The sequence below is a fragment of the Natator depressus genome, chromosome 3 (genome assembly GCF_965152275.1).
Source record: "Natator depressus isolate rNatDep1 chromosome 3, rNatDep2.hap1, whole genome shotgun sequence".
NCBI classification, from domain to species: Eukaryota; Metazoa; Chordata; order Testudines; family Cheloniidae; genus Natator; species Natator depressus.
Window position 1 is genome coordinate 120,729,441 of NC_134236.1, and position 23,021 is coordinate 120,752,461.

The window sequence follows — 23,021 nt, forward strand, 5'->3', positions numbered from 1 at the left end:
ACGTGACATTAGATAGCTACGGGAGATACTCAAAGGGAGAAAGAACAACATTAATAGAAGAAGGCAACAAACACAAAATGGAATAGCATCTAGATGTGTAGGGCTCAAGCCAAACCCCACTGAAATCAGTGGGAGTCCTTCCATTGACTTAAGTGGGCTTTGGATCTGGCCCTGAGGGTGGGAGTGGAATGTTATTAACCTATCAGTAATTCACTCTGTTGTTCCTAAGTAATAATGCATGCATTGACCATGCAAACTCTTCCTTGAGTTTGAAAATGTCCCTGTGCTACTGTTCTTAGTGCTCACTGGGCTCTTAAGAGTTTTCTGCCATTTTTGAACATGTCTGCAAATCCTGTCAATTTAAAAAATGTATTCTGGGTGCCAGGTAACCTCCTCTAAAGATTTATAATGACTGGTTTCACATAAAACAGACATTACTGTTGGCTACTGGTACACTGCTGAAAATTCTTGGCCCGGGCCCGGTGAATTATGGCACACTTTCCATTGTGTTATGCAGACAACTAAAGAATTATATTCCCTATTTGCTACAGACAAGCAGAAGTGCAGACAAACTAGTTCTTTTGACATACTTGCACACAACAGACAAAGGGTTTATAGGGAACTTCCCTCGACCTTCTTAATGATTGATCAGGTCCCAAGAGAGGGACTGATACAGAATCCATATAAATCCATCAGAAAACTTCCATTGGCTTTAAGTGCAAGATCTGGCCCAGAATCCATGTAAGTAAATCTTAGAACATTGCTCTTTGAAGAGCAAGGAGAGGCTACCTACCTGTTTGGTCAAGCACCAGATCTTGCTCTCTTTGAAGTCAAATTGAATTTTGCCATTGATTTCAATGGGAGCTGGATTAAAGCTTTCTTTCTTATGGCCAGATTCTCATGCCCTTACTCATGTTCAGTAGTACCTTACACCACGAGCAGTCCCACTGATTGCAGGAAGCTAGTACCTAATTTAAGTAAGGCTTCAGGATGTTGCCCTTATTTGTGGGTGTAAATAGCATATCGTAGGCCTGGTACTCATCTCCTCTGCATCAGACAATGGCACAAAACTTGTGAGAGTGAGAGAAGAATCTGGTCCAGTGAAGGCTTAGTCAAGGTATAGTACTGTCAGTGGGGCAATCGTAGAAATAAGCTACCAAAGTTAGTGGTCGGTCTGTCTCTGCAGGTGTATGTATCCAGTGCTGCTGCACCAGCAGAACAAAGGGGATAAAAATAAGCAGTGGTGAGGATAAATCTCAGAGGGCCACATCACCACTGTTTGAACTGGCACACCTTTTGCAGGAAATGGCTCTGCTCCTGCAACTATGGCCCTCATCCAGCTCTCACTGAAGTCAATGGAAATGCTTCCATTAACTCAATGGGACTTAGATTGTGCAGGCCCTAAACTACTGCTTTTTTTTTTTTTTTTTTTAATTTCTGTTCCATAAATATTTCACCAAGGTGATACAGTGAATTAAGCTTTGGTCTGAAAACAACTTTTCTTGGTATTTTATTTCCTGTATGCTGATGTGGCACTGGGCTCATTACAAAGGCTGAGGATAACAGAGTGGGTACGCACCAGGAGAGTTGTGGTCTAATTTGATCCATTTCCATGGGCTGGTGGGTCATTAAGGCGCTGTTTTCTTTTATTTTCTTTTCCTTTCATTTCTTGGAATAGCGGTAGTCTCCATCCCCCTTTTCTCTGGAATAGCAGATTGATGGCAAACTTTGAATTATACAGATTAATGAAAAGTTTTTATGTGCTTGACTTGGCTGGTCTACTTTCTCTTCTTTCAAATATACTCTACTTCATAATCTGTACATTTCACATTGAATGCAATTTTAAAATGGCATATCAGAATTATACCAGTACTTAAAACAGATGTCTGAAATGAATTGCCTCTTGAGAACAGTAGAGAACCAAGTGAAAAATAATAAACACCACAAGACACATGCTAATGATGAGTTACCATACTGTATTTGTTATTAAAACATTTATTATTTAGGAACTTACTTAATAGAAAAGACTGGGATACTTTCCCCCACAATTACTAGAGACAGTGATAGAGAGCTGCTGTCTGAACACAGGAGTGGGGCATCAGTGGCTCCAGGCATTCTAATTCTGGTTATGACTTTGAGGTTGAAATCCTGGCCCTATTGATGTCAGTGGGAGTTTTACCATTGACTTCTATGGAGCCAGCATCTCACCCTGACTCTCTGTGACTGTGGGTAAGTTACTTAACCTCTCTGCCCCTGTTTCCCAAGACATAAAATGGGATTATCTACAGGGTGTTGTAAAGACTGATCGGTTAATGTTGTAATGGGCTCTCCAAATGCTAAGTGTTTTAAAGTAAACATTTTCAATGGTGAGAGGAGGCCAAGCCAGTAGGCATTAAGATTGTGGATACTTTTAAAAGGGTTTTATCTCAGAATTGGAATGAACTTTAAAGCTAGCTGTAGAAGAATGAGAGATGAAACTTGGTGGGACTCTTCTCTCCTTTATTGATTCATTTTGCTGGATTGGAACTACTGCATTTCTGTATCCTTCTGTTAGCTCTGAAGATCTAATCCACTTTAAGGTTTGTTCTATAGGCCCGGCCTTGCATCCACCTCCTTTCCAGCAGAAGAAGGTCATTCTTGCCACTCTTTACAAGTTTGGGGGACGAGCTTTTGCAATGTGGAAACACAATTCCCTACCCTGGCGCTGAGTCCTCTGAGCATCTGCAGCATAGGTAATAAGAGACTGGGACTAGTAGGTAAATCAGGTTTCGTGAATAGGAGTGCAGAACATTGCCACCTGGCAACCAGGCTGACCCAGCTCCTTTTTTTTAAAGAAGTAGTAAATTCACACGAAGAGTGTTTTTTGTTTCTACAAGTACAGCTGAGCACACCTATGACTCCACTATTACAGCAATAGAGTTTATATTTAAGAGAGGTTGGAATCCAGCTAGCACTTGTTGCATTAGTATCTGATTCAACAGAAATATCTTGACTGTTTGTGATCCCCTCATGGCCTGTGCCCTGTCATGGTAGTTGCAATTGGCTGGAATGCCCTTGTTCCCATGTCTCTAGTGGTGAACTTAGTTGGGCAGGTTGCAGAACATTCTTGATGGGATTCTCCTCAGCTCTTGATTTTGATCCTTCTTGCAGGCCGCCAATGCATGAATTTGGCAGCTTTTGAGTTGCGGTGCAAGCTGTACCTGTCCTGTCTAGCTATTAAACCACAGGGCAATTGACCGCAGTTAGGAAGCAGAGAGAGGCTTGTTAAACTAACAGGGGATTTACTGTTGGAGGGTGGTGAGTGAATCAAGCAGTTTGGTATTAATGCCCATTTTATTTGGTTTTTCATATTAATTATTTTAACTTTTGCACAAGTGTCCTGATCCCATGTAATGGGGCACATAATCAATCAATCAATCAACAGATCTTATTTGATAGCTGAAGATTTTTATTTTGGTGAACAAATTATCCATTATCTGTACAATATAGAATGCAATTTATTTGTTTTATTTTGCAAGCATAGAAATGACTCCAGTAATATTTCAGTTGTCAGCTGACGTTTACAGTCCTTTCTGATGCGTGTTTTCAATCAGTGTGTTTATTATATGCTCACTATTACTAAATGACAGCAATTGATCTCTTCTGGTTTTCTTACATTGCCCTTCCACACATGGCAGTGTACTTAGACATGTTGATTTAAAACATGTGTAGAAGGAGAGGTATTCCGAGAGCTCTCTATCTGTTTTATGTCAATTATAGGAATAATTGCCACAAAACTCTTGCTAACTACCTGAAATCTTTGCAGCAGAATATCCAGTTTTCCAGCTGCACAGTAATACCACATGGAGGGAAAAGAGAAACATTCTTGCTGACTAAGGAAGGGAAAAGCAAACATTGAATAGCAATTGTCTCCTGCTGTGGTGCTAAATTGACAACTCCTGATATTTTTGTGGTATCTGACTATGACGGCTTGTTAAATTAATAGTATGTTTTGACTTGTAGGTTTTTTTTCCCCTGTACAGCTAGAGTCAGTGCTTTGTTTTTCTGGGGCTGATCATTTTACTTTACTAGAAAACTGATGAGCTTCTCTGGAGAATGAGTGTGACTTGGCAAATAAGGCGTGCCCCCTTGTGTGGCCATTGGAAGACGTTGTAGGCTGCTTTAGACCTTGTGCTCTAGAGGAAGCTCATTAAATAAAGCTTTATCCCAGACAAAAACTCTGGAGAAATCAATGGGCATTTTGACTGAGTGGATAAGACCAGGGCCTGTCAGGCCTGAATTCTTGGGGCCAAGATACCCTTCAGCTTCCTGTATAGGCAGATAATGTGGGGTTTCCTTCTAAAAGAGTGTGTGAGGGAAATAGTCTGTAGTGCTACTCCTGACTTAACCGTAATAAATACTTAAATTTTTTAAATGGGCAGCTTCTTAGAAGATATCAGATGTCTGGATTCGTGCAGCTGCTTCAGCTTTGCCACATCAGTCGTGCCTAACTGCATGTCCAGAAAACGGTAGCAGTATTTAAAAGGCACAAAGGAAAGGAAAAGGGCGGTGGGGGGGGAGGGAAGACTCAATCCCCAGCTCTAGCAAGCAACTCACTTAGGGTAGCCACTAGCCCCAAAATTTTGAATTAAAAAAAACGGTATTGGGCATGAGCGGGGGTTCCTAATTATGACTCCTTCTGATTTAAGGCCTGATCCAAAGCAGACTGAAGTCAACGCCTCTTTCCACGGCTTTGTTGAAGGCCTGATTCAAAGCCCAGTGGGAGCCATGCAGCTGAAACCCCAGGCTGTCTTTTATTAGCTTTTCTTATTAATCTGCTCTCAGGAGCAGGGTGGATTTTTGCAAGTCCCAATTTGTGATGGGTGATCCTCAAAATGATTCATTTTGTTGGGTGTCCAAAAATTATTCCAGATTTGTTTTGTCTTTTCCCGTCCTTCATTTCCTGCTCTGCTCCTGTTCTTCTATTTGCTTCTTCCCAGCTCCACCACTTCCTTCTCCCTTCCTCTGAATCAGATTCTCCACCGGCTCTCCCTATTTCATCTCACCTTAGTGTAAACATTTTCTGGTAAACTTCCCCTTCCTCTGTTTCAGCTCGTGGCCCTCCCTCTGCCAAACAGAGAATTTTTTCCTTCCCTGACCCGCCCTTCTCTCTTCATAACCCAAATTCTGCTGAGCTCTCAAGATGCTTTTTGTGGAATACTGCCTACACCAGTAGTCCACAAAATCTAACCTGTGGTCTCATTAGCAGCTCCGGCAGTCACTGTTCTGCTAGGCTGGCTTTCAGATCTTGCTAGCTCCAGGGTTTCTCTGGCATCAGGGGCACACAATGTATTTTGGGTTCTTGGAATGTGTACACATTGAAATCTGTAACTGAATCAATAGCTGTGGTGGGATGGCTTGTTGGTTTTGGAGGCTGGGTGATTTTTAAAATATTGAATTCCTCTTCTCTCCTATCCCCAGACACAACTGAATAGCCAAGGTGAATTCAGGATGTCGCTCTAATAGTCAGCTGTGCAATAGCTTTGGTCCCAGGGAGTTACAGACCCCCACAAGACTCCAGCTTTAGTCCTGTCCTAGGGAGTCTAGCTTCTCATGACTGGAACTCATGTGCAACTCTGTCCTGAGGAGTTCTGGCCCTATGGAGCTGCAGAGCCGGCTAGCCTAGGGGAATCCAGCCTGCTCTCCATAAATAAGCAGGTTTAGCAGGATTGGTTCTCAGGGTTCCTAGCCTTGGGTGCAGATACAAAAGCCTGCTGGGCTGGCATCCACGATTATCTGAACCCCTGACTGCTCAAAAGTGTTTGGTGTCCTTGACATCTTGAGATAATTGGGGTTGAACTGTGGCAACAAGAAATGGGTTATTAGTAAAATAGGGCAGATAGGCAGTAATCCCTGGAACTAGTATGAGGAATATCTTTTTAAAACCTGCAATGTCCTATTTTTAAAATCTCAATGAATGTCCTTCGTTTAACCTTAGAGCAGATAGACTTCTTTTTGCCTAAAGCTACATTTGTTTTAAATAGAATACTTTCCATATGGCTTTCTGGCTGGCTTGGTTTCTTTTGTACCCTTTGTCCCCTGGAACTCTTTATAGTAATTCCAGTTGGAAAGCTATGACACTAATTGGTGAAGAAAAAAGTGGTCCACTGTAGATTCACTTCCTGCCACACTCCGCCAACAAGCTTCTCAAAGGTTTAATTACATTATTTAGCCAGTGTGAGCTTTTCTTAGTTGATTCAGTGAAGAAAAGCTTCAGCAATAACGTACATTTATTACAAAATAAAGGGGAAGAGGAGATTCCGGGCTTGAATTTGCTAGATTTGTAGTTCTGTATGACAGAACTGTAAATTAGCGCTGGATAGCATATGTGGTCTGTAAATAACTGACCTTTGAAAATGGGTTATATGGTAAAACCTGTATTAAGTGACCGCTCGAAGGAACAAAAAAAAAGTGGTTGTTTGAGCAGGTAGCCTTTTAATGAAGGTGACTGAGAATGTTTTTTGAAAAGTGGAAGGGAATCCCATAAATGAAATACTTATTTCATATAAAAATTGTTATTTTTTTTATAGAATACTTAGGAGCAGATCCACTGCTATGCTCCGACTGGTTTACATTGTGCCAGCTACTCAAAGCAGCTGTAAAGCTGGCTTAATTTGCTCGTTAATCTGGGTTTATATCTGCTTTGTATTGAACGACTGGTGCAAAAAAGCCAGAATGTAGAGGTGAATCTGACCACACAAGTAAAAATACTTTAAAACTTTAACTTTATAAAATAATTGAACTATAAATACGTTATGAAAACAGATTAAAAATGTCATCTGTACACACATGGCTGAACCATTGACCCATTGGTCAGTTACATAATAGTTAGGTCAAATCAAAAGGTGTTTCAGCATAAAAACTAAAAGCAATAGACAGAACTCTGCAAAGTGCACAACGCCCCGTGCCCCCAAGCTGTGTCCGTCATGGAGCATGTGTTTTAAGGGCACTGAAATCTAAACCTTTACAGATGGTCTGCTAGGAGAGCTCTGTGACCAGGTTTAGGCAGTCTCTGGTTGCACTGGAAAAGTGATCCCTTGCAAGTGATGATTTAACTTTGGGAAATGATTGAGATACCATAGGTGGTTGCTTAGGGCAGATGGTTGCTTAATAAAAATTGTCACAGTACTTACATTTTCAGCACTACTGGCAGTACCTTATCATAAGAACATAAGAATGGCCATACTGGCTCAGACCAAAGGTCCATCTAGCCCAGTATCCTATCTTCTGACAGTGGCCAATGCCAGGTGCTTCAGAGGGAATGAACAGAACATGTAATCATCAAGTGATCCATCCCCTGTTGCCCATTCCCAGCTTCTGGCAAACAGAGGCTTGGGGACACCATCCCTGCCCATCGTGGCTAATAGCTATTGATGGACCTATCCTCCATGAATTTATCTAGTTCTTTTTTGACCCTGTTATAGTCTTGGCCTTCACAACATCCTCTGGCAAAGAATTCCACAGGTTGACTGTGTGTTGTGTGAAGAAATACTTCCTTTTATTTGTTTTAAACCTGCTGCCTATTACCTTTGGTGACCCCTTGTTCTTGTGTCATGAGCAGGAGTAAATAACAGTTCCTTATTTACTTTCTCCACACCAGTCATGATTTTATAGACCTCTATCATATCCCCCATTAGTTGTCTCTTTTCCAAGCTGAAAGGTCCCAGTCTTATTAATCTCTCCTCATACGGAAGTCATTCCATACCCCTAATCATTTTTGTTGCCCTTTTCTGAACCTTTTCCAATTCCAAGATATCTTTTTTGAGATGGGGTGACCACATCTGCACGCAGTATTCAAGGTGTGGGCTACCATGGATTTATATAGAGGCAATTTGATATTTTCTGTCTTATTATCTATCCCTTTCTTAATGATTCCCAACATTCTGTTCACTTTTTTGATTGCTGCTGCATATTGCGTGGATGTTTTCAGAGAACTATCCACAATGACTCCACAATCTCTTTCTTGAGTGGTAACAGCTAATTTAGACCCCATCATTTTATATGTATAGTTGGGATTATGTTTTCCAAGGTGCATTACTTTGCATTTATCAACATTGAATTTCATTTGCCATTTTGTTGCCCAGTCACCCAGTTTTGAGAGATCCTTTTGTAGCTCTTTGCAGTCTGCTTGGGATTTAACTATCTTGAGTAGTTTTGTATCATCTGCAAATTTTGCCACCTCACTGTTTACCCCTTTTTCCAGATCGTTTATGAATATGTTGAGTAGGACTGGTCCCAGTACTGACCCCTGGGGGACACTACTATTTACTTTCTCCATTCTGAAAACTGACCGTTTTTCCTACCCTTTGTTTCCTGTCTTTTAACCAGTTACCAATCCATGAGAGGACCTTCCATCTTATTCCATGACAGCTTACTTTGCTAAAGAGCCTTTGGTGAGAGACCTTGTCAAAGGCTTTCTGAAAAATCTAAGTACACTATATCCACTGGATCCCCCTTACCCACATGCTTGTTGACCCCCTCAAAGAATTCTAGTAGATTGATGAGCCATGATTTTCCTTTAGAAAAACCATGTTGACTCTTCCCCAACAAATTATGTAAATCGATGTGACTGAAAATTTTGTTCTTTACTATAGTTTCAACCAGTTTGCCTGGTACTGAAGTGAGGCTTACTGGCTTGTAATTGCCGGGATCACCTCTGGAGCCCTTTTTAAAAATTGGTGTCACATTAGCTATCTTCCAGTCATTTGATATAGAAGCTGATTTAAATGATAGGCTACAGACTACAGTTAGTTATCATTCCTTACCAATAATAGTTGACCCTTGGATATGTGAGTAGCTCCTCTCAGAGGCCCTGATTCAGGAAAGCATTTAAGCATGGGCTTAAGTTTAAGCAGCAGCATTTAAGTCCTATTATTTCCAATGTGACTTAAGTACATGCTTAAAGTTAAGTATGTGCTTATGTACATCCCCTGAATAGAGATATTTTCTTGAATTGGTGCCAAAAGTAGGCACGCTCAGTCCCTCCAACTGGGCATATTTGGATCCAGAGGGACAAATTCTCTTTGCTGTTGTCTCAACCCTGAGCTCAGTGGAGTTTTGCAGGTGTAACCGAGAGGAGAGTTGTGCCTATGGCCTAGACTGAAAGCAAAATTAAGGAGAGAACTTGCTTTATCAGCAGTGTCTCTATTACATACTGTCTAGTCTTTATTTATTGATTGGTATTTTTCAAATTTAGTTTTTGCATTGCAGTAGCATCAAGGGGTCCTAACCAGCATCTAGGGTGACCAGATGTATCGATTTTATCGGGACAGTCCCGATATTTGGGGCTTTTTCTTATATAGGCTCCTATTACCCCCCCCCCCACTCTCTGCCCCGTTTTTTCACACTTGCTATCTGTTCAGCCTATCAGCATCCGAATTAGAACTGGAGCCCCATGGTGCTGGTGCAATCACATCAGCTAAAATTTTAAATGTCTTTCTTTTTCTTTTATTTTTTTTTACTCTGCATCTTTCTAACTTTTAGCAAAATGCTAAAAGCTACAGGGCAGAGACAGACACAGAGCCCAGAACAGACAATCTAATCCTTTTCTGAAACTTTGTGTAGACAGTGGCACTTCCGTTAGAGCAACTTGATCTCACAGAGGAAATGTGCCATCTAATGAGTGTGCCTGCTCTCTTAATGGTGCTAGCAGGGATTAAAGTAAAGGGAAATGGGAGGGAATACAGATCCAGCTTCTCTCCCTGGTTTGGGTAAGTGATACTCCTGCCTGGGTGGTGCAGTGAGAGAAACAGTAGGGGGAGCTATCTACTTTGACCGTTGCATACTTAGCATAATATCATGTATATTTAAAATGGGAACTGGCACAAAAAAAGAAGGTAATGCCATTGGAATGAGTGAATTAGTTGCTCAAGCAATAGTCCTATAAATATGATTTCTTAAGAGGAAAGTTTCTGACTTATTAGAAATATAAAATACAAATGACTTTTATAAAATACCAGTTGTGGTGTTATCTGCATGAGTGATCATATAAAGTAAGTTTGTAATTTTGAACTTTAGAAGTCAAGAGTTAAGGCACATGCAAGAAAGCATGGTTAAGAAGCTGTAGGTGACCAGAACTACAACTGATGTGTACTGGAGAGCAGAAATTGCTTTCAGTGTACATAGTTTTCTATAGGAAAGTTATAAATAGTGTAATATTTCTGTACTGTATTTTATACTGACCTGCAATACTTGCCAGAAAATAATGTACTTATGTGCCTAAAGCTGTAGGGGGACGGGAGGGGAAGGGAAAAAATGAAACGAGATTTGTAAGACATCCAAGATTTCTGGCAGGAATACTTGCAATATGATATGTTTTCACTTTGGCTGTCTTACACCATTTTGTCTGAAGTGTCTGGGAAAAATGTATTGTGTTGTACTCCACTCTTAGAAAACATGTTTTTATTGGGGTTGGATTTATCACAAAATTAAAAAGAGCTATAAACAGACTTTGATGTTATTTTATGGCTAAACATGCAGACAGACAACAACTACTGTCATATATGACAAATGCATAATAGTAATATGGTGGTTTTGTGTGTTTGCTTGCTTGTTTTTTGAAGAGAAGGAAGTGCCAAACAAACCTTTGAGAGTGCGTGTCCGATCTCCAGGCAACAAGTTATCTGTCCGGTGGAAGCTACCCCAGGCTTCAGGCCTCAGGAGTCCACGTAGATCTCAAGGCTACCTCTTGGGCTATGGGGATAGCAGCCGAAAGATGAGTTATGTTCCTCTGCAAAAACATGAACGAAGCCAGGAAGCTAAGAAACTAGGTAAGCCGAATTTCCATGCTATGGGTCTAAGCTTAGTTGGTGCAAGACTAGCCTTGGGCATCAGCCCATCAGTTTGGTTTCTGTTCCTTTTGTTGCATATGCAGTACTGCACTGTGATGTTCTTCTGTTCAGATGTACCTTACGGTGATAGACTCAGGGAGATCAATCTATTTAGCTTAACAAAGAGAAGGTTAAGGGGTGACTTGATCACAGTCTATAAGTACCTACAAGGTGATAATGGGCTCTTCAATCTAGCAGGCAAAGGTATAATGATATCCAGTAGCTGGAAGATGAAGCTAGATGAATTCAGATTGGAAATGTGTATATTTTTAACAGTGCTCAAGGATCATAGATCATATGTTAATAGTTTAAATGACAATGCCAAACATGCTTATGCACATTATTAGGGCTTGATCCCGCACAATGTGGAATGTGCACATGTAAGCACAAGGTAAAAGATGATGGCCAGGACAGAAAGTGCAGCAGAATCCAGTGCTGCATTAAAGAGAGCACTGCATGCATGTGGCCACCAAATTATTCCTGCCTAGTAGAAGTAAGGCCAAAGAAGGGAATGCATAGTTAAGTCTCTCCTTGGCATTCTGAGGGTCCCAGTTAAACCCATAGCTCCTCATTCTCTGCTCACATCCCTATACTCATCAGAGGAACTGGGTGGGTGCTCAGTGGGGATGAGACATATTTCCACCCATTGCAGGTGACTATGCCAAGTGCCTAATGTTGCTGTTCCCACATATGCCAGCACTAGAGCACAACAACCTTGTGCTCCCTGCTGCACTTTGCCCAAGCACTTGAAGGATTGAGACCATTTGAGCCAATGGTGTCGGAGGAGGCTGTTAATTTCAGAGCTACTGTATTTTATATAACGACAAATGAAGCTATTAAGACATGCTAGGGGTGAACACCCGGTCGAAATGGGACCCTGGCGGCTCTGGTCAGCACTGCTGACTGGGCCATTAAAAGTCCAGTTGGCAGTGCTGCAGGGCTAAGGCAGGCTAGTCCCTATCTGTCCTGGCACCGTGCTGCACCCCAGAAGTGGCCAGCAGGTCTGGCTCCTAGGTGGGAGGACCATGGGGCCCCGCGCGCTGCCCCTGCCTTGAGCATCAGCTCTGCACTCCAATTGGCTGGGAACCAGCCAATGGGAGCTGGGGGGTGGTGCCGGCGGGTGAGAGCAGTGAGCGGAGCCTCCTGCTCCCCCCCACCCCGCCTAGACTTCGGACCTGCGGCTGCTTCCGGGGTGCATGCAACCCTGCCAGGACAGGCAGGCAGCCTGCCTTAGCCCCACTGTACCACTGACTGGGAACAGCACGAGGTAAGCCCATGCCCCAACCTCCTGCCCCAGCCCTGAGCCCCCCAAACCTGGAGCCCCCTCCTGCATCCCAAGCCCCTCATCCCAGCCACACCGCAGAGCCAGCACCCCCAGCCCAGAGCCCTCATTCCCTCCCACACCCCAAATCCCTGCCTCAGCCTGGAGCCCCCTCCTGCACTCCAAATCCCTTGCCTCCCAGCCTGGAGCCCCCTCCTACACCCGAAACCCTTCATCCCCAGCCCCACCCCAGAGCCCGCACCCCCAGCTGGAGCCCTCTCCCACTCCTGCACTCCAACCCCCTGCCCCAGCCCAGTGAAAGTGAGCTAGGGTGGGGGAGACCGAGCCACTGAGGAAGGGGGAATGTAGTGAGCGGGGGACAGGGCCTTGGGGAAGATGCGGGTCAGGGAAGGGGCGGGGCTTGGGTGTTCTGTTTTGTGCAGTTAGAAAGTTGGCAGCCCTAAGACATGCTTACTGACTTTCAACATGGGGCAAGTGATCCACACTGTAGCACAGAACTGCTTAAACATCAAGGGATGAGTTTTAGGTCCAGATTCAGCAAGATTCTTAAGAATGAGTCTAACTTTAAGCCTGTGAGTAACCCCACTGAAGTCAGGCTTAAATTAGGCAAGTACCTTGCTCAAGTACCTTGCTGAATCAAGACATTAATTAGCAGGTAATATTTATCATGGAAGGCAAGATCCTTCTTACTATACTGAGTCAACAAGGGAGTGGAGCATGGCTGGCTGTGTGAAAGTTTCCTGAGTCATCCTGCAGTTATAGGCCAAATAATTCAGAGCGGGAAAGGAGTACACTTTGCAGCAAACTTTACTGCTTACTGTATCAGAGAACTCCAAGTTGCTAACACTAAACTAAACTGGCTCTTTATGAAGAGAACTATTTGCAGGGCTGTTGCAACTCTACCTAGCATTCTAGCCATGTGCACACACACTAACTTGCTGATGCTTCCTCCAAACTCTTCCCTCCTGCAACCTGTGCTCCTCCATCCACGTTCCGTGCTAGTCACTACTGCAGCCCAGCAAGCTAGTTTGGAACCCTGCAGAGCTGCTGCTGGGATGAGATATATGTGTGGGAGAAGCTCCCTGTGCTCTCTATCTCCATCACACATCAATATAACTAAGGGTAAATAGCGTCCTGCATTGTTCAGGGGCAGTATCAACTGAAGCACTGGGATTCTTTTCATTAACTCAGTGAGCACTGGATCAGGCAGTAAATACTATGAAATAATAATAATGAAAAATACTCTGCAGTGTTTTAAACTGCAGCATTTGTCTTTCACTGCCTTTATTCTACAAGTCACTGCCATAGAGAGAGAGCGAGAGAGAGAGCAAATAATGTTTTTAAAGTAATTGGAAATTTTTCAGGAGAAAGTAAAAAACAAACAAACAAACTTCAGATTGTGGGATTTATGTAACACTATGTCATGTTATAGATAGTGTACCTGCCTCTAAAATGCCATCATATGCACCTATGCATATGAAAACCTCTAGATGTAAATGCCAACGATTTCCAAGTTACCTCTCAAGGAAACTGATTTTCCCTTCTCTAGAGAGAGAATTTTCCTAATAAAAACGTGACAAGACGTCTGCTTGACAGTATTGAAACGTTGTTTACCACTGCTGTGGAAAAGATTATAGAAAAGTCTCTGTGCTTTTTCTCACATGTAGCATCTGAATCGGTTTATGTGGTTTCACTGCAGTCAAGGAATTCCCAAGGACGGAGTCAGCCAGTCTATAGTGCAGCTTTAACCAAGAGAAAGGTCTCAGGTATGTTGTTTTCATATTTGCAGACAAGTTGTGGAGCCATGTTTATAAAAAGTGAAATATATGCTGCTTTGTGACTATAGACTGGGAGAGAAGCTGTCTCTTACTAGATTTTTTTGTACAGTACCTAACACTGGGGCACTGACCCTGACTGATGTCTCTGGTTGCTTCTGTAATTCACATAGGAAAAAATAACAGTAGAACAGATTTGTTCATAATGGACTCAATAGATTTCTGCCTAAAGGACTGCAGCCAGTGGCAAATCATAGACTCATAGAATATCAGGGTTGGAAGGGACCTCAGGAGATCATGTAGTCCAACCCCCTGCTCAAAGCAGGACCAATCTCCAAAGCTCCTAGTGACTATAAGAAAAAGAGGGGTGGGCCCATTGAGGATCCAGGCCCACATTTTCAGGCTTGAGTGCCTGAATGTAAGCATCTGTGTTAGTTCCCTGGTTTTCAGAGGGGCTAGGTATCTGCAGCTTCCCCTTCTTCCCTGGAAATGAGGTAGTGCACATCTGTGTACTGTAAGTGAGGTTAGAAATGAACTCGTGGCATGAAGTCATCGACATGGCTGAGCATTTTTCTCACCACATCATATTACAGTTAGAATATGCTGGGGTTGAAGAACATTTTTAGATGTTTTAACTGGGTGATGAAATTAACCGTTCCTAAACTCGGCACTATGTTGTATTAGTGTCATGGCTCAGACTTTGGGGGGAGGGATAGCTCAGTGGTTTGCGAATTGGCCTGCTAAACCCAGGGTTGTGAGTTCAATCCTTGAGGGGGCCATTTAGGGATCTGGGGCAAAAATTGGGGATTGGTCCTGCTTTGAGCAGGGGGTTGGACTAGATGACCTCCTGAGGTCCCTTCTAACCCTGATATTCTGTGATTCTCCTTGGAGGGTCACATCATCAATCTGTCATGCTAATTTTTTCCATTTTAAAATCACACCTGGTAGGGAAATTACATCATTTTCATTTGTCATTCTGTATCGTGTTTCAAGATGATGCTTCCATGAAAGAGAGATGGCTGAAAATCCACTTTCTAATGGGAAAAAAAGCCTTCTTACTTCTTAAATAGTGGTTGTTAGGCTTGGAAAAACCCTGTTTTCCTGGGTAACCAAAATTTTGCTTTTGACAAGTAAAATACAATCACTTATTGTCTACCAGACAAGCCATTGTCTTACACTGGCACTAAGCATGTTAAGCATAACACACAGGCTTAGAGTTTCATCCAAAGCCTGTTGAAGGTAATGGAAGTTTTTCAATGGACTTCAGTGGGCTTTGCCTCAGGCCCTTGGTGAATGTTCCTCCCCAGAGGCTAGCCTCAACAACTGTAATACCCTCCTACTCACAGCGCAAGGAGTTCTCCTTCTGCTCAGAAGCAGGAGCTTGTACTTTTGGTGTTGAAGGGCCTGGGTTCAATCCCCATAGGCAAGTGTGGTGTGTGTGTATAGATGTGGCCATGGTTTGTTTCTGACTGATTGGCGCATCATGCTGAGACTGAAAAGTGGTTCCCTGTGTCAGGTTTGTTGTTAATGAAACTGAACAGCACAGGAAAGCCAGATGTATCCTACATTGAACGTAAGGGAGAGTGCACAGTGCAAATGAGTAGGCCCAGTCTCTGAAATGCAGTGGGAAGTATAACTGCTACTCAATGGCATTTAAAAGGAAACTGAGGCTGATGGCCATTTTTCAGTTCTGACCTCAGGATGGCTGGTATTATAAAGGAAGTTCTGAACAGATTTACCTTCCTGTCCATAAGGGAGGAAAATGTTGATCAGTTGAATTTAAAAAAAAATATAAAACTCATTTTAGCTGCAAAGCGATACAGAGTGAGGCAGTGTGCTCTAGTGGATAGCGCACTGGGCCAGGAAACCTGGGTTCAGTTCCTACTCTGCTGCTGTCCTGCTGGGTGACATTGGGCAAATTATTTCTCCTGCACGTGCCTCAGTTTCCTGATCTGTATAATGGTGGGTGATGATACTGCTCTCCTTTGTAAAAACACTTGGAGATCTACTGATGAAAAGTTCTATATAAAAGCTAGATACTATCATATTGGGATAATCATATTTTCATTTTGGATAACCAAATTTGAGATCTATCTGGTCCTTGGATAAGATATTTAAACAAACAAACACAACCAGCCTAGCTCATCAGAAATACCAGGGTAGCAGTGAAGTGTTATTGAAAAAGTATGCCGTAAAATATGAAGGGGAGGACCCAATTTTACAGCATTAACTTTTGTATTTGCGCTGATATTAATAAAGGACTAAATCCTGGTGCCAGCTCACAGCCCAAGTCACTGGATTGCACACTTGGGATTTCTGTGAGGCCTGGCCTGGAGAGGAATCCTCTTCCTTCCCTCCTTGACTGAAGCCGCAGTAGAGCTGCTCTGTGGTAAATACTGCAACCTCAGGACTATACTAAGCCCTGGAGCTGGATCACTTCCCCCTTTGCAGAGTGACTGGGGCTCTACAGAGTCAAAGATTTACTGGCCCCAGCCCTCCTCAGGCCTGAACAATTTCCAAATTTTACCCTTCTGCAGAGCCCCAGGGGCGTGAACCTTGCACTTCATTTGTTCTGTGCCCTGGGAATATCTGGAGAATGATTGTTATTGTAATAACAGTAAGCATAGACCAGGGGTTCTCAAACTGGGGGTCAGGACCCCTCAGGGGGTCGTGAGGTTATTACATGGGGGGGTCGCGAGCTGTCAATCTCCACCCCAAACCCTGCTTTGCCTCCAGCATTTATAATGGTGTTAAATGTATAAAACTGTGTTTTTCATTTATAAGGGGGGGGGTCTCACTCAGAGGCTTGCTATGTGAAAGGGGTCACCAGTACAAAAGTTTGAGAACCACTGGCATAAGACTGTCCTGTTCACAAAGTGATGAGCAGAGCTGGTGAGAAATACTTTGATGGAACCATTTTCTGTCAGAAAATGAGCAGATCCATCCAAATCAGAATACTTTGAGGAATTACGTTGATTTAGCTGAAATTTTGTCGTCGTCCCCCCGCAAAAAAAAAAAGACGTTTTTGGAATGAAACATTTTGATTTATCATTTTTAAGTAACTTTTTAAATATTGTATATTCTATATTTAAAAATAAAAAAGTTGAAATTGAAATGAAACATTTCATTTTTGTAGGAAAAAAAAAACCCCTTTTGATCGATTCAAAACAATTTATTTTTTAAATTTCCTTCACAGATAATTTCTAAATTTTCAGGTTTCCGTACAATTCACAATGAAACCAAATTTCAAAATCTTTCAAGAAATAGACTTTCTATCCTCCGCGCAGCCCTAGTGGTGCGTTTGCTGGGGGAACGGAATGGGAGTATTTTAATAATTTGTCTGCTGTAAATAACTGGTTAGAATTGGCTAAATGCTTATAAAATTCTGGACAGCAGAACCATGCCTTATTCTTGTACAAAGACGTGTAGCAGGGAGAATCATATTGCGGTGGGGTTCTCCCTGTTCTCAGTGTATCCTGTGTAATCATCTGTGTTAGTCGTTTATCAGTATAGCATATTTGCAATAATGTTGTTGTGGCACAATTACTATTGCATTGAGATCGCCAAAGTTCTCATTACTGACTCACTGTGTTACTTTGTCATTTCAGAGGAGGATGAGCTAGAGGAGGCAAAAGACATAAGTGTTCGTGTTATGTCCTCTCAATCTGTGCTTGTTGCGTGGACAGATCCCATATATGAAAAGCCAAAGAAGGTTGACCCAACTAGGTACTTTACTTTGTGGTGGTGTTGTTTTCAAGATGTATACTAAAGAGTTCATTGTTTACAGCTTTGTTTGCCGTTTAAATAATAAAGTGTAGTTACAGGCATAGCTTGACTGAAGGCAAAATATGAACATAAGAATTGCCATATTGGATCAAGGGTCTATATACATCAATGTCCTGTCTCTGACAGTGGCCAGTACCACATGCTTCAGAGGATAGAGTGAGAACCCTGAAGTAGGTAGACGTAGGAAAATGCTCCCACATCAGGGCTCATCCAGTTCTCTAATAGTTAGAGAGTGGCTTAAATCCTGAAGCATGAGATTTAAAATCCCTTCCAAAATTTTGTTAGCATTAGCTATTGTAACTTGGGATATTCTTGTTAACCGTATAAGGGTCTCACTGCACTCTCTTTCCCCTCTACCTTAACAGTACTGGCAGCCTTAATTTGCTCCCCTATGTGTGTGATATCCTAGATAAACTGGAGTTTTTAGTGTATGGGGAAAGCTCTCCCTGGACTGATAGAGCATCTGACAGGGAGATACAAGGCCTCAAACTAGAAGGGTCGTAAACCTCTGCTGGTCAGTTTTCAATCCAAGATTTATAAGAGTTTCTCCTCTTAACCAAAATAGTTGATAGACAAAATCCCGTGTCTAGAAACACCTACCTTTGGGGACGGTTCAGATCCAAATTTTGGGGCTTAGGCCCCATTTCAGGGTTTAGAAAGACTGAAGAGAGTTATTGAGCAAGAATACCATGACTGACTGAGTCCAGCCTCACAGATAAATCGAAAATCATAAACCTCTACCTGAAGCCACCAGTTCTCAGCCCTTTCTGACTGGAACTCAACCTTCCCTCCCTCTCTCAACCAGCCACCCCCACCTACAGATTCCTGCTGCCTTTAAATTAGAGCACCCGATTCCCCTCAGGCGAGGCTCATTTTGGAATCAGGCTTGGCTTAGCCCCAGGCTCTGCAGCCCAAGGGCAAGCTACCCTGTTACAAGAAGGGAACCATAAAGACTAAAAAGGCATATGGCTTAATGTAATTGACTCAACTAAAGAAAGAGAAAAATGTGTGCTTAAAAGATGCTAAGGAATGTTTTTATTATTACTCTTCATTTGTAATTTAAGTAGTTTCTAGTGGCCCCTATCTGGATCAGGCACCATTCTGTGCTGTACACATGTGTCACGAAAAGAAGGCCCCTACCTCAAAGGCTTGCAATCTAAGTATATGACAAATGGATATATTAACTTCAGGGTGCCTGGCCCCTAGTGATGTAAAATCCCACTTGGATGGGGATTGTGGTGGTGGATGGTGCCTGGAATCCTTGGTCCGCTGGGGGAACTTACAGCCAAAAGATCCTGGCTCAGGAGAGTGCAACCCTGAGATAAGCTGATATAGCTTATCCCACAGGCAGACTCCATTGGCAGAGCTCCCGGTAACCCCAGCCTCCAAAGTAAGGCTCTTCTCTCTGTCACAGCTCCTGTTGGAGGACAGCCGTGTAAACGCTACCTGATCTCTTCTAGAGTGAGTTCCTCCCAGGGCGCAACCAGCTTCTATCTCATTCACCTGAGCATTAGAGGGAACCTAGATACTACAGTGATCAGTACGGTGACACAATGTCTACACCTCAGAGTCCTGCCAGCGCAGCTACGTTGGTCAGGCCTGTGAAGAGCTGTGCTCCCTGGCTGGCATAGCTGTGCTGGCAGAAATCGGTAGCGTAGATGCAGTTATACTAGCAAAACTGCACTTTTACTCGTGTCGCTTGTTTCGTTCCAGGGGGGCGGAATAAGCTATACTGATAAAAGAGTAGTTTTGCCAGTGTAAGCTGCGTCTACTTGAGGAGTGCTTTGCTGGTATAATATACCTGTATACCTATCCTGGTGACGTGCTCCTCACGTAGACATGGCCTAAAAGAGATTGTTTTGCTCATGGTTGCTCACTCTTCCCCTATCACTGGGTGTTTTTTTTTTAAGCCAAGCACATTAGTAGAAAAAGGCTTGAACTGTGTTTGATTCTAATGAGTTCAGCTGATGAATTTTTGGCTCTCACATTTCCATTCCCAGGCGATATGCTGTCCGTTATCGAGAGAAAGGGGAATCAGCAAGGTGGGATTACAAACAAGTGCCTAACAGACGGGTGTTAGTGGATGAGCTGATACCAGACACCATGTATGAATTTGCAGTGCGAATTTCAGAGGGAGAAAGGGAAGGCAAATGGAGTGTTTCCGTTTACCAACGAACCCCAGAAGCTGGTATGTATCAAAATTATCTACAACCTGACGTACCTTTTGAAAAGTAGATCCACGGCAGCTACAGATGGATCTATATTTCAGCAATGCTTTTCATGTTTTGTCTTTGAAATAGATGCACAGAAGGTGTTGAGATGCAAACATGGGGCAAAAAAATATATGCCATTCTGTGTAACCATTACTTCTGACCTTAATTTCCAATCTTGTGTATTATTTCACAGCTCCTGCCAGTGCACCTGAAAATTTAGATGTTTGGCCAATCAAAGGCAAAACAACCTCTGTCACTGCATCTTGGGACCCTCTTGCAGAGAGTGAAGGAAAAGCAAAAGGTAGGTCATTTCTGCCAGTTAATAGATTGAGAGAGAAATTAAAGACAAAGTGAACTGCAGAAATCACACTATAGTAATAAAGTTAAACTGACACTGCTGCTGTATGCAATGTACAACTGTAGGTTTCAGAGTAGCAGCCGTGTTAGTCTGTATTCGCAAAAAGAAAAGGAGGACTTGTGGCAGCTTAGAGACTAACCAATTTATTTGAGCATAAGCTTTTGTGAGCTACAGCTCACTTCATTGGAAGCTTATGCTCAAATAAATTTGTTAGTCTCGAAGGTGCCATAAGTCCTCCTTTCCTTTTTGTACAACTGTAGGGAGGACAAGTTCTTCAAGAAGGGATTTCCACTCTGTGGTGAGCTCAAATAAAGGAGACTGTGCAAACAGCAGCTGACCATACCAGTAATCTTTTCTTATTAACAATTCTTGCATGTGCAGGAGAGTTTTCTCCTTTCCAGCTCTGCTTCAGCTTTTGCCATGTACTGCAGTGAAGCCACTGTGCTTTGCCTGGGATGTGTCAAAGCCTTTGCCTTCAAAATGATTGTGATGTCACAAATACAATCATATGATTTAACTCCCGTACCAAGAAGGGGGGAAAGAAGTTGTTTACAGAGGCAGTACAATGACCTTTTGATGCTTAAAAAAGGAGCCTGGATAGTAGGATAATCATCAGAACGGTGGAATTATGTTTCATGATATTTTAAAGTTTACCATAATGTGAAAGTCCCTCTTAAAGAAACAAGCATAAAACATTGATGATTGGATATTTCATACAGAAGCAACAGTTACCACAGTAGCAGTGTATGTCAATCAGTAGTAATTTAATTGGATGGAATTTGAACAACCTTCCAGCTTTCCCCCAAAACTCCATATGCAGGTAATCAGGCTACTTCCACTCACCCATGACTGAAGGAACCACTAGCTTTTCTCTCCATCCCTTTGGAACATTATACAGCTGTTTTATCAGAACTGTGGATTCACAGGAGTCAGCAAACCAATGGCAGAGGGAGAAAGAGTGGGCATATACCATATCAGCACAAACGACTTGTGTAGTGTGCACTCCAGGGGTGAAATCTGGCTCCACTAAAATCAACAGGAGTTTTGCCAGGCACTTCAGTGGAGGCAAAGTTTCACCCTAGAGCTTAAAAAAACCCCAAAATAACCTGTGAGATGATGCATGGATGTGACGTGAAATTTTAAAAACATGCCCTGAGTTTTGAGGAATCCGCACATGTTGCTGAATTTTGCTGAAATTTTCAAATATGGCCAGTGATTTAGGGTGACTCTACTTCTGAATGCTCAACATGAGGCCCCTTTTAAAGTGGCCTGGTTTTCAGAGGCTGAGTGCTTAACTCTTGAAAACCAGGCCACTTTAGGCTGCCGCAAAGTGGGGATTGAAAAATTGGTCACCCCAAATCACTTAGGAAAATGAAGGCCAAAATGTTTTCTTTTGATGTGGTGTACCACAGGAGAGGGCTTTTTAATGGACCTGATTAAATTATCCAGGTACAGTGAAAATAAACTTATGGAATAGGTCTCTCGTGATCATTGTTTACTCCGAACACTAGCTTTATTTCACAAATCTTGTAAGCTTTTTTGTTTGTTTTCTATTTTGATCACCTTTCATATCTCAATAATGGAGGACGTTGCCCTCTAGCAGCCAACCAAAAGGGCCAGAAATAACAATTGTTGTAGAGTTTTTTTGGCCAGTGCCACTATGTCATTCCTCTATATCATATTTTTCTTACCTCCAATATGGATATTCTTTACCACCAGAAAGGAAGAATACTTTCCAGGCCTTCCAGTGATTAGCAGTCTTTGCACTGATCAGTAAAATTCATTCATATCTGACAATAAGCATGATGCATTTTTAATCTATGTTTTTATGAGTTGTTCCAGATCTTACAGTCATCACATTTCTTATTGCAACCATTACAGGTTAATTGTTAGAGGGGAAAATAAGTTCCTTAATTTTTGTAATGGAGTGTTCTGGGCTATAGTTTTCCTTGGGCTCTGTGCTGGAGCCTCATATGCTGTTGCCCTCTGTAGATCTGCCCGTGGATCTGCTCTCTGTAGTCCTAGAAAAGAGTTTCTAAAGTTCTGTTTTATGACTAATAATAAGATTTTTAAAATGATAGAGGGTTGAAAAAGGCATCTTGCAGGTTACTACATGAAAAATGGTACTCTCTGAATCAAGGCCTTTTGAGCATGTAATGGGGAAAACTATAGGTTATATGCTCGCCTTCATGCATAAATTATTCCTGTTAGGGAGAAATTCACCCACGTGCAGAGGGCCAGTGCCAGGCCTCAGCACCACTTCAGTCTTATTTTAAGAGGTGCTGTTTTCAGAGGGACTTAAATAGTGCCTAGACCTTGTGCTGGTTCCTTGCACAGGGTGAACATCTGCCATTACAGTTAATGAATGTTGTGTGTCAGTGAGGGGGAAATTATGTATTTAACTGTGTTGGATGGAGCACGTGTGTTGTTACTACCATCTGTCCATCATAAGGTATTTCTTTTACATAAGATTTCAAGTTATCAAGGCAAGAATTTAATATACTATATAGTTGCTCTGTATGGACAATTAAACTAATTAAGGCCCTAATCATTTAAACATGTGCTTAACTTTAAACATGTGAGTAGTCTCACTGACTGCAATCGGACTACTCATGGGCTTCAAATTAAGCTCCTGCTTAAATGCTGTGTTAGTAGGGAACCTAAGGCCCCAGTATTGCCAAGGATCTAGTGATTAGACCACTGCATCTGGTGGAGTCCCACAAAAACTAATTGGGCTCT

The 23,021-nt window shown here is 42.4% G+C and overlaps 1 protein-coding gene across 1 annotated transcript in view; it reads left to right on the top strand.

Moving 5' to 3' along the window:
• FNDC1 (fibronectin type III domain containing 1) overlaps positions 1 to 23,021 on the top strand; it is a 125,912-nt gene that overhangs the window by 36,303 nt on the left and 66,588 nt on the right. The window contains exons 2-6 of the mRNA XM_074948702.1: positions 10,602 to 10,808; positions 13,818 to 13,916; positions 17,534 to 17,651; positions 19,712 to 19,899; positions 20,118 to 20,225. Of these exons, the coding sequence (XP_074804803.1) occupies positions 10,602 to 10,808; positions 13,818 to 13,916; positions 17,534 to 17,651; positions 19,712 to 19,899; positions 20,118 to 20,225 (720 nt within the window). The remainder of the gene's footprint in view (positions 1 to 10,601; positions 10,809 to 13,817; positions 13,917 to 17,533; positions 17,652 to 19,711; positions 19,900 to 20,117; positions 20,226 to 23,021) is intronic.